The sequence below is a fragment of the Scatophagus argus genome, chromosome 15 (genome assembly GCF_020382885.2).
Source record: "Scatophagus argus isolate fScaArg1 chromosome 15, fScaArg1.pri, whole genome shotgun sequence".
NCBI lineage: Eukaryota > Metazoa > Chordata > Actinopteri > Scatophagidae > Scatophagus > Scatophagus argus.
This window is the reverse complement of record NC_058507.1, coordinates 14,714,173-14,727,718: the sequence shown is the minus strand read 5'-3', so window position 1 is coordinate 14,727,718 and position 13,546 is coordinate 14,714,173. Positions and strand designations below refer to the sequence as shown.

Sequence of the window (13,546 nt, the reverse complement as noted above, 5' to 3'; positions counted from 1 at the left end):
AATTGGGGATTTTTTTTTTGTGCTGATTAGCAGTATTTTAGCATTTCCGCATCAAGGAGAAATTCAAGGTTGCTCACTGAGAGACTCTCTTGCTCTCCCTCCATCTCTCTTTCTCTGCGGCTGTGCTTGATTTATTCACCCCGCCTACCTCGCGTTTTTTTATCAGTTCTTGGGTGAAATTGTCACAGCCATGTAATCCTTTGGGTGCTACGAGCAGGGTGACTCGCGTGAGCATGCACATGGAGAGATGGGTGTGTGTGTGTTTGCGATGGTGTTGGCGGCAGAGAGTCTAAACAGTAGGTAGCACCAGGTCTCATGTCCAACATGGAAATCCTGGCAAGTCAATAAAGTGATGTTCAATATAGCAGGCAACAAGGCTGTGTTGTCACTTAAGCAGACATGCTAGAATTGGCAGTTAGCGACAGAGAGACCATTTGTAGAGGCTGGAGATTTTTTTTAAGGTATTTTGTAAAGTGCTGGCGAAGTGCTTCTTTCAGGGCCCCTGAAATTGCAATGCCTGGTAAATGGATGGTTTGAGGAGTATACAATGTATTAGAAGTCAATTGTGCATGGGAGGGCCTATTTTCCATATCGCTAGTCGAATAAGTGTGTCACTCTGTGTGTGTGTGTGTGTGTGTGTGTGTGTGTGTGTGTGTAGTTGAGTTGTTGCATCTGTGCTTTCGTGACACACACACACACACACACATTCAAACTGAGCATTCTGCCGCTCCATCTATTCCCCTGTTGCTTCAGCATCTCTCAGTTCAGTTATGTGCAGGTTTGTCTGTGTGGTGGGGTTGGGTTGGGGGGCTGGATCGGGGTATTACACTGTGAGGGCTGCAACGTACATCAGAAACCATTACCCATAATGGCCTCTTTCCCCACACCCTGCATATCCATTCCCTTCGCCTCTTATGACATTTATTTTATGACTGCTTACATATCAAATATTTAAATAAACAGAATCGGGGGCTTCGGCTGAGGTTTGCCCTAGGGTGACGGGGGGGAGTTGTGGCGGAGGGAAAACGGGATGGATGATGACATTCATTTCTGAAATGAGGATAGAAAGAAAAACGGGATTGGTTTGGAGGGCTGGTAGTGGTGAAGGTTGTGAGGGAAAGCAGCAGCGGCACAGAGGAAAGGGGAGAAAAAAATGCTTTGCTTGGCTCCTATCAAAACGGGCGGAGGAGGACGGCGTGTTTTTCGCTTACGACTGGCAGCGGTGACAGACGGTTGTGTGTGCACATGGATGTACCGGTGTGAATGTTTATGTGCGTGTGCACATTGTCGCGGGGCTCATCCGTCAGCATTTCCTGGGGAGGTGGGAGAATGTGGGAGAAGGCCCTTGTGGCTCGTAAAAAGCAGCCCACTGTACTGAAGCATTATCAATTGCACGTCAACCGCCAAGGAGATCAGAGCACAACACAAAGTAACGAAGAAAAAAACAACAGCAACAAGAAACAAAGTGTAACATAGCAATGAGAGGAGGTAGTAAAGGTAGAAAGGACGAAGGGAGGGAATGAAGGTGGGGAGGGGAAAGATTTATCTCTGGTTTTCCACAGGAGAGGAAGATGGAGAGAAGAGTGTGAAGGGGAGATGTGGAAAATGGAGGGGATCAAGAGAGAAAGATAAAGGTGTATTTATATATATGTAGAGAGACAGAGTGGTCCTGGGGTGCAGGCGGCCAGTCTTGCACTCGCTGGCGTCGGTGGGAGGCCCATTACTGTCAGGCTAATCTTAAAATAATTAATTGCGAAGTCGACGCTTTTTAAAGAGTATTGTAATTGAATCCTAAATTAGGCTTGGGAAAGGGGACGCGTCCTGCTTTGCTGCGAGTCTGTTCCCATTCTCCAGTCACACACACACACACACACACACACACACACACACACCCCAACACACCAACCAGTGGGTCGTGCGTGCAGGCGGGCAGAAGGAAAAAAAAGACAACAGGCGAAGGAAATGCTAATGAAATGCATATTTGGGGAGAAAGGGGCCATCTATAATTTAGCTGTGCTCTTTGAATGTGAATGATGTGTGTGCAAGCACTGTGATTTATTTTTGTTGTGCAGAGGGATAATTCTGTCAGAGTAGGCTTTTATTCTTGTAAACAAATGTGGGGAAAAGAGCAGAATAAAAGTGGAGTAATAAAGTAAACAGAATGGTATGAATACATTTAGCTACTGACATGAATAATTTGTATAGGGGATGGAGGGGTATGATGAAAGAGAGATGACAGATATGAGAGCCGTGATACTGCCTGATGAAATTTGGGGTTGGTCTCCGATTCACTATTTTCTGACACTTATTTCCATTTTTTGTGTGATTTGTTTCGTATGGATTGGAGTGCTGCCTATCTGTTCTTTTTCTCACATCCGCACAAGTAGAGCTTAGCCTTTGCAGACACATGCATGCACCCAGCATGCACCTTATATCCCCTCAAGTCCTCCAAGGCTCTTCTGTACGAGCCTCCACACTGAGGCTCTGCTTAAAGTAAGTAGCTCAATGTGCTTTCACTTACACACGCTGCTGCCCACATGGCTCCTCTTAGATGACCCCTGCAAAACTGTGGGCTATAGAACTTTCTGGATCAAAGCACAGAGAAAAGGGTCTGCCCTCCATAAACGTCAGAACTGCTCCATAACTCTGGCAGGAGCCAGGGAAGAAAGATGGCACAGGGTCCGAGGTCAGGAAGACAGTTCTGCAAGGCAATAATGGAAACTAAGTGGTCAACAGATGCCTTTTGTAAAAGCCTAAAAGCAGAGAAAGTGCAGTAATGTGCATGACAGTTTAAGCCCTTAATGTCATAGTTCTGTTGTACACTAAGATTTTTAAGGGGTAGTTTACTCCATTTTACAACAAATATATGAGTGCACATTATTATGATAACAGATTCAAATCTAAAGTATGTGATTTGTTCAGCGTTGACACAGATTGCTTAGATTAGTCTGTTAAGTAAAAATAGAGGTTGCAGTTAGTCAGACTGCTTAAATATTTCCTGCTATGCTGCACCGTGCCTCGGTCTCACCTCCACAAAGAACAAGAACCGGTCCAACCACTCCCATCAACAAGTTGGCCCTTGCTGCCGTTCATCCCAACACACTGGGCTGCAAACTTTAGGTTCAGCTTTATTTTCATCTGTATTAAAATCCTTGTCTAAATTCAAATACAATGAAATTCTTCAGCTGTGACACAAGAATCTGGCTGCATCTGTATGACAAATCAAACGTTCCTCATGCTGTTTTCCAAATGTTTGAAACCTATTCAACTCCTATTTGGCCCAGATCTGACAGCTATAAACTTGGCTCAGAACATCCCATTTTCTCCTGGCTGACTGGGATGAATAACAGCAGCGAGGACAATATTGTGGTCTAGCTGAGCACGGCTGACTCTTCTGCCTCTGTGATCCCTCTATCAATAAGGAACACAGGCCTGTCAGAAGGCCTGCCAACTGTCTGGCTGTCCACGCAGCCTGCTCTCTACACAACATCTGGACACAGATGGTACACACTGATCACACACTCAAACATACACACACACACACACACACAAAATACTTATACACACATTTTATTGGTACAGGCAGACCTGGTGTGCATTTATAGTTTGTTAATATACTGGTGTGTGTGTGTGTGTGTAATGTGTATGCATCCATACACCCACCCACATTAATATCCATAAGCATAGTTAGCTCACACTTTGTTTTCAGAATCCTTTTAATCTGCAGTAGTAATGTGTAAAATCATATATATATGCAGTGGTTCACATGAAAATTGACATACAAAAAATACTCGCACACACACGGACACATGCACGGCTTGTTTCACAGAGCTGGATACATGGTGTGTGTTGTAGCAAAAGAATCTGTAGCCTCTCTTGGGAAATATGTGTATCCTTTCTATACGTCTGGCCTTTAATAAAAATCTGAACACAAAAGATCGGTCAAGGTTTGGTGTATAAAATAACAACCAAGGTTCTCATTCTGACCATAGGGTGGCTTGCTCTGGTTTAAAAACAATATGTGACTGCACTGGTTCTTAATATTGAATTTAATAACATGAAAATTCAACCTTTTTTTTCATGTCTCTTGAGGGCGGCTTCTACAATACTATACATATACATAGTGGCAGTCATTTTCAGCGTGATCATGTCTAAATCTAATTAAGGCCCTTTAACTGCAGATATCACTCAATTTTCTCAGTCATAAGCTATTCATATGGTCTGGCAAAGCCAGTCCACCGTAAACAGAGCTGCCCTGGAGCTCACAGATAATGGAAGTGAATGGTGGAGTTAAGTGTGAGTCAGAGGTGTGTATACAGTCAGGCCATGCATCAGGGCTCCCACAGGCCTGGAGCCTCTCATCGATCGTCTCGGCTCCCCCACCTCATGTTCCCAGCCAGCTCCTGTGATTGATTCCCAGTCAGGGCCCTGGAGATGGGAGGCCTGGCCCGGGTTCACAGAGCCTGAGGCCTCCCAGAGGGTGACCTGGAGGGGCTGTGGGGGGAGGGAAGCCAATTTCCTGGGCCCCTAACCCAGGTCGAGGAGCCCATTTCTGGGGAAGCCTTCACAGCAGGGTGGAAGAGTGGAGGCTCACATTCATTACAGGAGAAAATTAAGGCCACGTCTGCTGCTGCTGCCACTGCTGCTGTGACCGCTGTATTGAGGTGAGGGGGAAAACGAGGTGGGGTGATGGTGGAGTTTGAGTTTATGCATATATAAGATGAAGAGGTTAACAGATATTGTGGGGGGGTGGGTGGGCTACCTTAACATGATATTACACAATATGTCATATACACACACACACACACTGTTTTGTTACTACTGAAAGCTGGAATTCATTTTCTGTCTGCACTTGCAGTGTCACTTTACCATTGAAAAGTGACATAAAGTAAAGTGGAGGGGAAAAATACTTTATGAAAATCTTTTTTTTTTTTTTTTTTTTGCTAATTAACTTTGCAAATTTCCCGCTGAGCTATCAGACATGGTGGCCTTGTGTGTCGTGCAGAGTCCTATAATGAAATCAATTTGGTTCAAATTGTTTCAGGTGACTTTTAATGAGTATCTAATATCCGCCTGAGGAAGGAAGGTCAGGATATCTGCTTGTTATTTGGGTTGTTGTTTTGTTTTTTAAGTGATGGATCACCCGCTGGAGAAATATGGATGGTTCTACCCTGGAGGACTGGGCAGTGCTCCAAAACAAACAGCCTGAATGTAAATCCTTGTTTTTAGTAGGGAGCCTCTTTAACTGCACCATAGTTGTGACCTAGTTTGACAATTTGCTTTTTATAGATGCAGTGTATTTACTATTTATTAACTGCTTGATAAAATTATTTTTTAATTTTTTTTTTTTTTTTTTAGTTTTTGAATTGAAACACTACACCTGTGTTTCGAGCGAGAAAGGTGAGTGAGAGCATAATGGGTGCGGGTGGGTTGGTGGGGAGGGGGATTATTGTGGTCTTGCTCTAAATGTAGCTTTCACCTTCATAATTTACTTTGCTCCCTCTCCTTCAATGGCCAGCCTCCCAGCCTGAGGAGCTCGTTAAGCTTTGCCTTACAGGGAAGACTAATGGATGGCAGAGAAAGCCCCCTCAGGACCCTTTAGCATCGTTTCTGTTGGTCTGCTCGCTTAGTATTCACTTATGTATTTTCACTCTACTCTGAGCACAATATCATGAATAACCATTGCTAATTCATAAACACACTTGGCGATACGGGACCTTGTTCATAATTATCCAAGCTGTAGAAATGCAGTTCCTCTCCAATACCATTCCATTAGCAAAGGTGGTGATTTCCTTGAATAAGAGAGTAAATCTAGCCTGCATATTTAATACACACATTTCGGCTCTGCTCCAGGAGACGATTGAAGCGAAAGGGCAGCATATTTACTCAAATAGCCTGTTCTCTCTCTTTGGGGCAGATGGAGTTATTGTTATTTTCCCTTCCTCCTGCCCCTTTTTTCTCCCTTTCATTTGGTTGTGTAACAGCATCTCTCCATGGGGTTCTGTGGGCTGGAGAAGTCAGAGACAAACGCATTCCTCTCGTTCCACCAAAGCCCTTAGATGAAATGGGGTTTTTCAGTGGCCCTGCGTTGTTTCCAGGGTCATGGGAGGCAGGAAGCACACAGGACCGAGAGACGAGAAAATACTGGGCATGTAGCAAGACTCTCACATCAGTAACAGATTCTATGAAAACAGGCAAGCAGTGCTGAAGGAGATGTCCCGACTATTTCCTGAAAGCTTTTAATTTGCATCAGTTTCAAAGCAATACTTGTAGTGACACACGGTCTTACCCAGAGGCTTTTCAGTGGATTTTGCACCCAGTGAGAAACTTTTTCAAGGGGAAACACTGCTGGTTTGTAGCAAAGTTTGTCAGATGATTTAGAAACACATGCTCAGCACATGAAATCTGTGCAACGGTGATAGAGGAGAAGAGAATAAGGAATTTTGACCTTTGACCAGACTTTAAAAACACTACAAATTGCACCCCTGGAAAAACCTTTTTGTTCTAACTGGAACTGTGTGTCTTTATCAAGTCCGCCCTTCTTGTACAGTGGAAATCTGAATGTATTCAGTCTTAGGGAAACTGTTCCCCGGCAAGAGATTTAACTGGGAAATGTGTGGTCTTTGTTCTTCCACATCTACTGTCTGCAGACGATTGCATTTTATTTGTTTTCATTCTCTAATGGCGTGTCGCAGGCATGTCAGCAGCATCTCGTTTTGTCGTGGAGTTTTGTTTTTTTTTCCCCTCTGTCCCTGTCGCTTCCTCAGCTCTCAGTCTTGGCGAAGGAAAAGGGCTCCGGTGACCTTGCGACCCCAATCTCACTTGAGACAGATGAAGCACCCTCTCTCCTTCTCCTCCTCCCATCTTTTCTTCCATCCCCCTCCTCCCCCCTCTTAATGACGTCTTTTTTGCTGGCCGTGACGAACTGAATGCTCTGCAACTTTTCCTCATGCACGGGGGATGGGCGGTTGGAGCGGGTGGGTGTTTTTGAGCATCCTGATGTATGCATGTGTGTGAGAGCGGTTGTTTGTGTGTGCTGTAAATATTGGTGTCAAACGCAGAGGGCATGCCGATCACCGGCTCAGAGGACGACACAGGAGGGAGAGCAATTATGTGCATTGCGCCAAACACAAAAGCACGCTGGTCGGCCGCATAACAGCAGCCTCTTATCTGGCTTCTCTATGCTTCTCTTTTTCAATTCACAGGCTCATGGCCAAACATACACTGTGTATACGTTTCCCCCCTGTCTCGTCTATGGCTATCACTCCTTACACCTCGCTCCCCTCAGATAATTTCATGCTCCTCTTTGCTTGCCAGCCTTCATGCCTAGCTGCCTGTGCCATTCAGGCACATTGGGCTGAGGAAAGGCAATTTGGCTCTACCCAGCTCCCTGTGGACCAGTGCTACTCTTCACACTGTCATTGGTTATGAGACTTTTTACTAACAAGACACGCGTGCTGAGATGCAGGATGAGATTGTGTTTCAAGACATAATTCACTGAATTTGGTCCTCTTAGCGATGCAGCAATCACGTGGGAATTCACCATCCACACAGCTCAGCTACTTCACCGCGCACTTTCTCAGTAAATTCTGTTTTTCAGGACGGGGTAAATTGATAGGAAAGATCTGTCAAGGCTAAGCATTTAGTGTTTAGTTAACTTGCTTGAATCCTGGCAGTGAAATGAAGTGATGAGCCGATCCTAAAGAGTGATCTATTCCTCATGGAGGCCAGGCAGGGAGGAGTTAACAACGCGCTGCTCCTCTCCTCTCTGCTTGATGACATCAGTATTGTCTCTGCATCCATGAAATTAATTTTTCTAATCTTAGTCAGCAGGAGCGGGGGAATTTGCACACATTAATATGGAACTCGATCTGTACTCGCCCACTGCTGCAGTCTCTCTTCTCGTCTTTGTCTCTCCCCCTCTTCTCCCATCTTTTCTCTTCCAACCATTTCTATTTTTTTTTTCTACTTGAAACAGTAGGCCCAAATGCACAGGGTTTCAAGCCCCAAATGTGCAGCTTTGTTCTGTAGGCCGAGACATCAGCAGGCCCCACAGTGCAATAGAAACTGGAGAGAGCTCTGCTGCATGGTATAAATAAATAACATAAAAGACGAGGCTGATTGTCCCAGCAGACCAACCGGCTCTGGCAGCAGCATGTTGATTCTCCAGAGACAGACGCGGCACAGAGGATAAAGGGGATCCGTTGACAATAATTATCCTTATTTGTTTCTCTTACCCAAATGCACACAGGCTAAAACAGTTTCATTACACAGGTATAAAAGCTTGCATTATACACTAGTGTTTCCAAGAAAAGGAGGAGGATAATCAATACCAAAAAGGCATCTTGGGGCTAATTTTCAAATGCAATCAGGTTTGATGTGTCTTTCTAAGGTGATATTAAGAACAATTTGCGCCATGTGAGTACCAAATAGGTCTTAATGCCCAGTAGTTGAAAAATAGTAATCCTATTTTTTGTACATCAGACTAAAGACTCTGGAATATCCCAGTAGATAAGTACAATGAGTTTTATAGCAGCAATACTGTAACAGCCAGTTCACTGGGCATGAAATGGTTCTTTAGGAACTTACTTAGACAACAGTAAGAGTCTGTTGTCTCGGTTTCTATCTCACCACCAGGTAATGTATTAAAATTACCGAAAGTAAAAATCAGAATAATTTCTTGAACTTCCCCATCGAGGTTCAAACAATTTCTGAAGTTGTAGTAATAAAGCAGTTTGGAGCCCATAAAGAACTTGCGAAGGAACATCTTTTAAACAAGCCTTTGTTATGTGAAGCCCTCTGTGCTGCTTAGGTCAGAGAAATCTGTTGTTACTATACCTGCCAAGTGGGTGAGCTTGTCTCTGTCACACTGTGTGTGTGTGTGTGTGTGTGTGTGTGTGTGTGTGTGTGTGTGTGCGCGGTGGTGGGGGGTCTAGTAAAGGACAAGGTTAGCAATAGCCACAGGGCTATTGGGTGAGTGTGTGCGTCAGCCCTGCTCAAACATGCTCATTCACCACGGCTGATGAATCTGAAGATTTTTAAAAATAATTTCCGCATTCAAAATGAAATTGGAATAATAACCATTTACTAATATTGTTTTATGTTTGTTTGATCCCAGTGTGTGTCTCATAATCCACATATCCGAGCCTTTTGTGTCGAGCATTTTGTCTCTTTCTGATTAACAACTTAGCACATTAAAGCGAGGAGTAAAATCATTTTTGCAACATAAAAATGTTGAGCTCAGAAAAGCAATTTAGCAGGTTTCACCCCACAGTAATTTCACCCATGTTCAGTTTTAATGGCTTTGTTTTGCGCAAAAAAAAAAAAAGCTCACAAGAGTCAGAACGCTGGAGAGGAGTTCATAAATTGAATTTTAAATTTAGCAGTTGAATTACTATTGTCTCCCATGCCTCCTCCCCCTGCTCCATTGAATGGCATGCCCAGATGAACAAAAGTGAAAAACACATTTGAAGAAAATAAAAAACAATTTCTGTATATTCCCTCTAGTTTTTTATCTGCTGTCCCTCCTGGCAAAAACACGATTCACTTCTTGTCATATTCATAATTTTTTTTCCTAAGTACAGCCATTTCTCTTAGGGGAGAAAAAAAAATAATGTTTCAATTTGTCAGGAATTGTTGTCGTTTTTTTGTTTTTTTTGTTTTTTTTTTTGCTTGGTGGTGTGGGGGAAATGGTGAGCACATCTCTAGGAAAAGGCTGCAGTGGGCTGAAATCTCATTTAGTGGAACTTGTCATGAGAGCAGATATGAGGCTCCGTTTGGGGAGGCGGAGTACTCATTTTTTTGCCTCTGTGGACAGGTGTGGATAATGCTGTGTGCGGAGGATGGACCGATGTATCAGATAGCTCTATATAATTTTATTGTGGCTGTTTTATTTAAGAATTGCCCACAAGTGTGTGTGAGAAAGTGCATGAGAGAGAGAGAGAGAAAGATCAACAGAGAGAGCCAGGAGCCAGTGCAAGATTTTGCATTTAATGGAATATCCACTACTTTTTTTTTTCTTCTTTTTTTTTTTGGCAAGTGCATGTGTGTGTACACTTGGCAGATGTGTGAGGGGATTTACTTGTATTGCACTCAGCATTTTTGGCGAATGTAGGACCTCTTGAGATGGATTGTTGAACTGGATGGAGCTGGGAGGGGGGGCGGTGTCCCATATCACAGGTGGCACAGTGCCCTGGATTTTTAGAAACTGGAGAGCATGGCATTTTCATTGCAGATATTGCTTTATGGTGGTGTGTGTGTGTGTAATTGGCTTGTGCAGTGTCCTGAGTATACAAGTGTTTAAATAGATCATGTGCCCTCTGCTCCACTGAATACACCATTCCAGCTGTATTAGAGATAGATGACCAGCATCAGTTATAGCACATCAAAAATACTCTCAAACATATTCAGATGGTTTACTTCTGCTCAGCTCAGGCACACTTACAGACTTAATCTGTTATTGCCTGTCTTGTCTTGGCATCGTTACTCCTGCTGCCACTCTGCTCTCTTTTATTTCATTTATTCAATTACATTTGTAAGGATTTTTGGATTGTTTTGCTGTTGATGTTTTTGGTATTCTACAAATAAATCTTGTAATTTTTTTTTTTCTGAAATGGATTCAATCCATGATTGGCGACCAGTCCAGGGTGTACCCTGCCTCTCGCCCGTAGTCAGCTGGGATAGGCTCCAGCCCCCCCGCGACCCTGACGTATAAGCGGTATAGAAAATGGATGGATGGATGGATTCAATCCATTTTAGCTGCTTTCTGTATTGAGTTATTCGATCACTCTCATTCTTCAGTCAGGCTCTTATTGTCTTTCTCAGGAATGAGGGGAGGAGTTGAATTATATGATGATACAAGGTTGGAACAGATTTTACTGCTTGAGGTTCATCCATCATTATCTCAAATATCAAAAACATTTAAAACAGATTTTGATCAAAAGTGACTCATAATTTTGCCTAATGTGCTGTAGTCTGACAATTATTTTGTCAGATGAGATGTCGGCTTTGCCCGGTGGTAAAATGTGTCGTTCAAGGTTGGTGTCACTGGTACATTCTGTAACTTAAGCGTAACATAGAGAATGATCCGTTTATTAAGGTAAAAAGTGCAGCACATGAACATGACTTTAATCAAGCGTTAACACACACATTTTTTTTTCTTTCTTTGAATTGGACTCTTCCTGGTAAAACCCTGGTGATGCAGACCTTTTTAAGGATAACCCTCTCTCCTCACACACACCCACATACACCTCCATGCTGTGAAATAACATTTAAACACCCAAGAGTACTCATTTCTCTCCCTCTGGCTTTCTTCTCCATCTCTATCACTACCCAAACACACTTTTTTCTCTCTCTCTCTTTCTCTCCTGCACTCTGTGAAATAGTCCAAACTACTCCACGCACATGCCTCAGTAGACAAAACCACTTTAAAGCCAGAGGACCGTAACCGTCTGCACGTAACCTGCTGAATAAAGTGCTCCCATCCCCTGACATGTTTTCTTGATATTAGCCTGGCAATATGAGGCAGCGGCAATTTCTCCTCTACACTAGACAAGGTGATATTGAGTTGGGGAGAGGAGAGGGAACTAAGGAGGGAGCTGGTGGTGGTGGAGGGGGAAGGAGGGTTGGGGAAGATGGTTAGCTGGAGATGAGAGAGAAGTGAAAGTGTGTGTGTAAGAAACCGTAGGAACAAAATGTCATAAATCACACATGATCCTACATGGCGGAAACAAAAGTGAGAAAGCATAAGAGGAGAGAGGGAAGATAGAAAAAGCCCACATTATCTGCCCCGCAGACAGACAAACACGTCGCTACGGGTGACGGATTAGCACTAGCCCGACGCACTGTACCGGAATTTTCCAGTGGTTCACTGAGACCCCAAACAACCTCTAAAAAGCCTCTGAAATACTTACAATGGAATAAATCGCCCTTGACACCCTCTCCTTCTTCTCTTTGATTTTGTTTTGTGTTCATATGAGAAGTCAGCTCCTAAGGTGTAGCTGTGGAGAGCATACACTTTGACTGCTTCAACTGTTCTGCTCTTAAAATGCCTCATCACGTTCACAGTGAAAAGACTCTCAAACCTTAGTTGTTCTCTTATTTTCATCCTGAAGAGCATAAATGTAATAATCAGTCTTTCTGCCAGTTTGATGTAAGCAACAACATAGCAAGTGAGAGCGGCGCGCTGTACGGTGATCACTGGCACTGCTGGGCTGTGGTTGTGGGAACAAGGCCATGGAGCTTTTATTGCTATTGCTTCCCATGCCTTTAAACAACATTTACAACACTTTCAAAACCCTTTCAGACATTAAAAACAAAGATACAAGCTTTTGGTTTTAATTAAATCATTTTATTTTGGCTCCCCTCCAGCAAAGTTTGCTCCTGATAGCTATGCAATAAACATCTTTGCTTACTCAATTCCATTTGTAGTTCATTTATGACCTGTAGACATTCATTTAAGGCTTCCACTCGCTGTGCAATTATAAAATAAATCAATGGTGGCTGTGGTTTGGAGTGTTTGCACTAAGTGGACTTCTGTCTGGGGTTCCAACTTGGCAGATGGTGGATGCATTCATATGAACACTTCTCAGCCAATCACAATGTGTCCTCGTGAATGTATGTGAAATATCAACCAAGGAAGAATTGCAGATGATATATCATTAATCCCTCTTTTCCCCTCTACAGGTGTCCTCCATGGACTTCATGGCTATGAAGCGCTCCCAGCTGTACAGCATGGCCAACAATCCCTACTCCACCCCACAGCAGCCAGGGAGCGGGCCTTACCCTCCTAGCCAGACATACACATCACCTCCTCCACATAGATACCCAATGAGCATGCAGGGGAGGGGCCAAATGAGCATGGGCGGGATGCAGTATCCTCAACAGCAGGTATGTCAACAAACCCGAACGGCACATCTTCATACGTGTGTGTCTCACTGTGATTCATGAATGAGTCAGCCTCCTTTATAGTGCCAATCTTTGTAGTCGGTTTTATAAGCGATATTGCTGTGGGACATTTGCTTCTCGTGGTGAACATTCTCCAGCGATTTTCCCCTGCAGGCTTGGCATGTTCAATTTGAGACGCAGCCTAAAATACCAGGCAGCGCATCTCACACCCTGGCATGTGGTGGTGTCACTCCTGTTCATCACTCAGTTCCCCTCAGACTCCCAATGGAGCGAGATGGGTTTGATGCTGTGTGTGCGTGTGTATGTGTGTATGTGTGTGTGTGTTTATGTATGTCTCTCTGGTTGTGTGTGTGTGTGTGTGTGTGTTTATGCATGTCTCTCTACTTGTGTGAGCGTGTGTATTGGAATGCTCTCTGCTTAGTAAACACAGACACACCACAGCCGACCCGCGTCACAGTCTCCGTGTGTGACACAATAGGCCTGTGTTGGAGACAATAGTGCTTCTGTCTGTTTTATTGAGTCTTAAGTAAATCCCATTTGGACTGGAAGGGTGTGTGTGTTTGTGTGTGTCTATGTGTTTGGGGAGAGATACAGATAAAGTGTGTGTGTGAATTAATCTGTGTGTACTATATGTATGTGT

General features: G+C 43.7%; 1 protein-coding gene across 8 annotated transcripts in view; it reads left to right on the top strand.

Annotated features, from left to right (window-relative positions):
* Positions 1 to 13,546, top strand: part of LOC124072513 (AT-rich interactive domain-containing protein 1B-like) — a 190,566-nt gene that overhangs the window by 40,861 nt on the left and 136,159 nt on the right. For all 8 annotated transcript variants that reach the window (XM_046413992.1, XM_046413993.1, XM_046413989.1 and 5 more), the window contains one exon: positions 12,685 to 12,888. In XM_046413992.1, the coding sequence (XP_046269948.1) occupies positions 12,685 to 12,888 (204 nt within the window). The remainder of the gene's footprint in view (positions 1 to 12,684; positions 12,889 to 13,546) is intronic.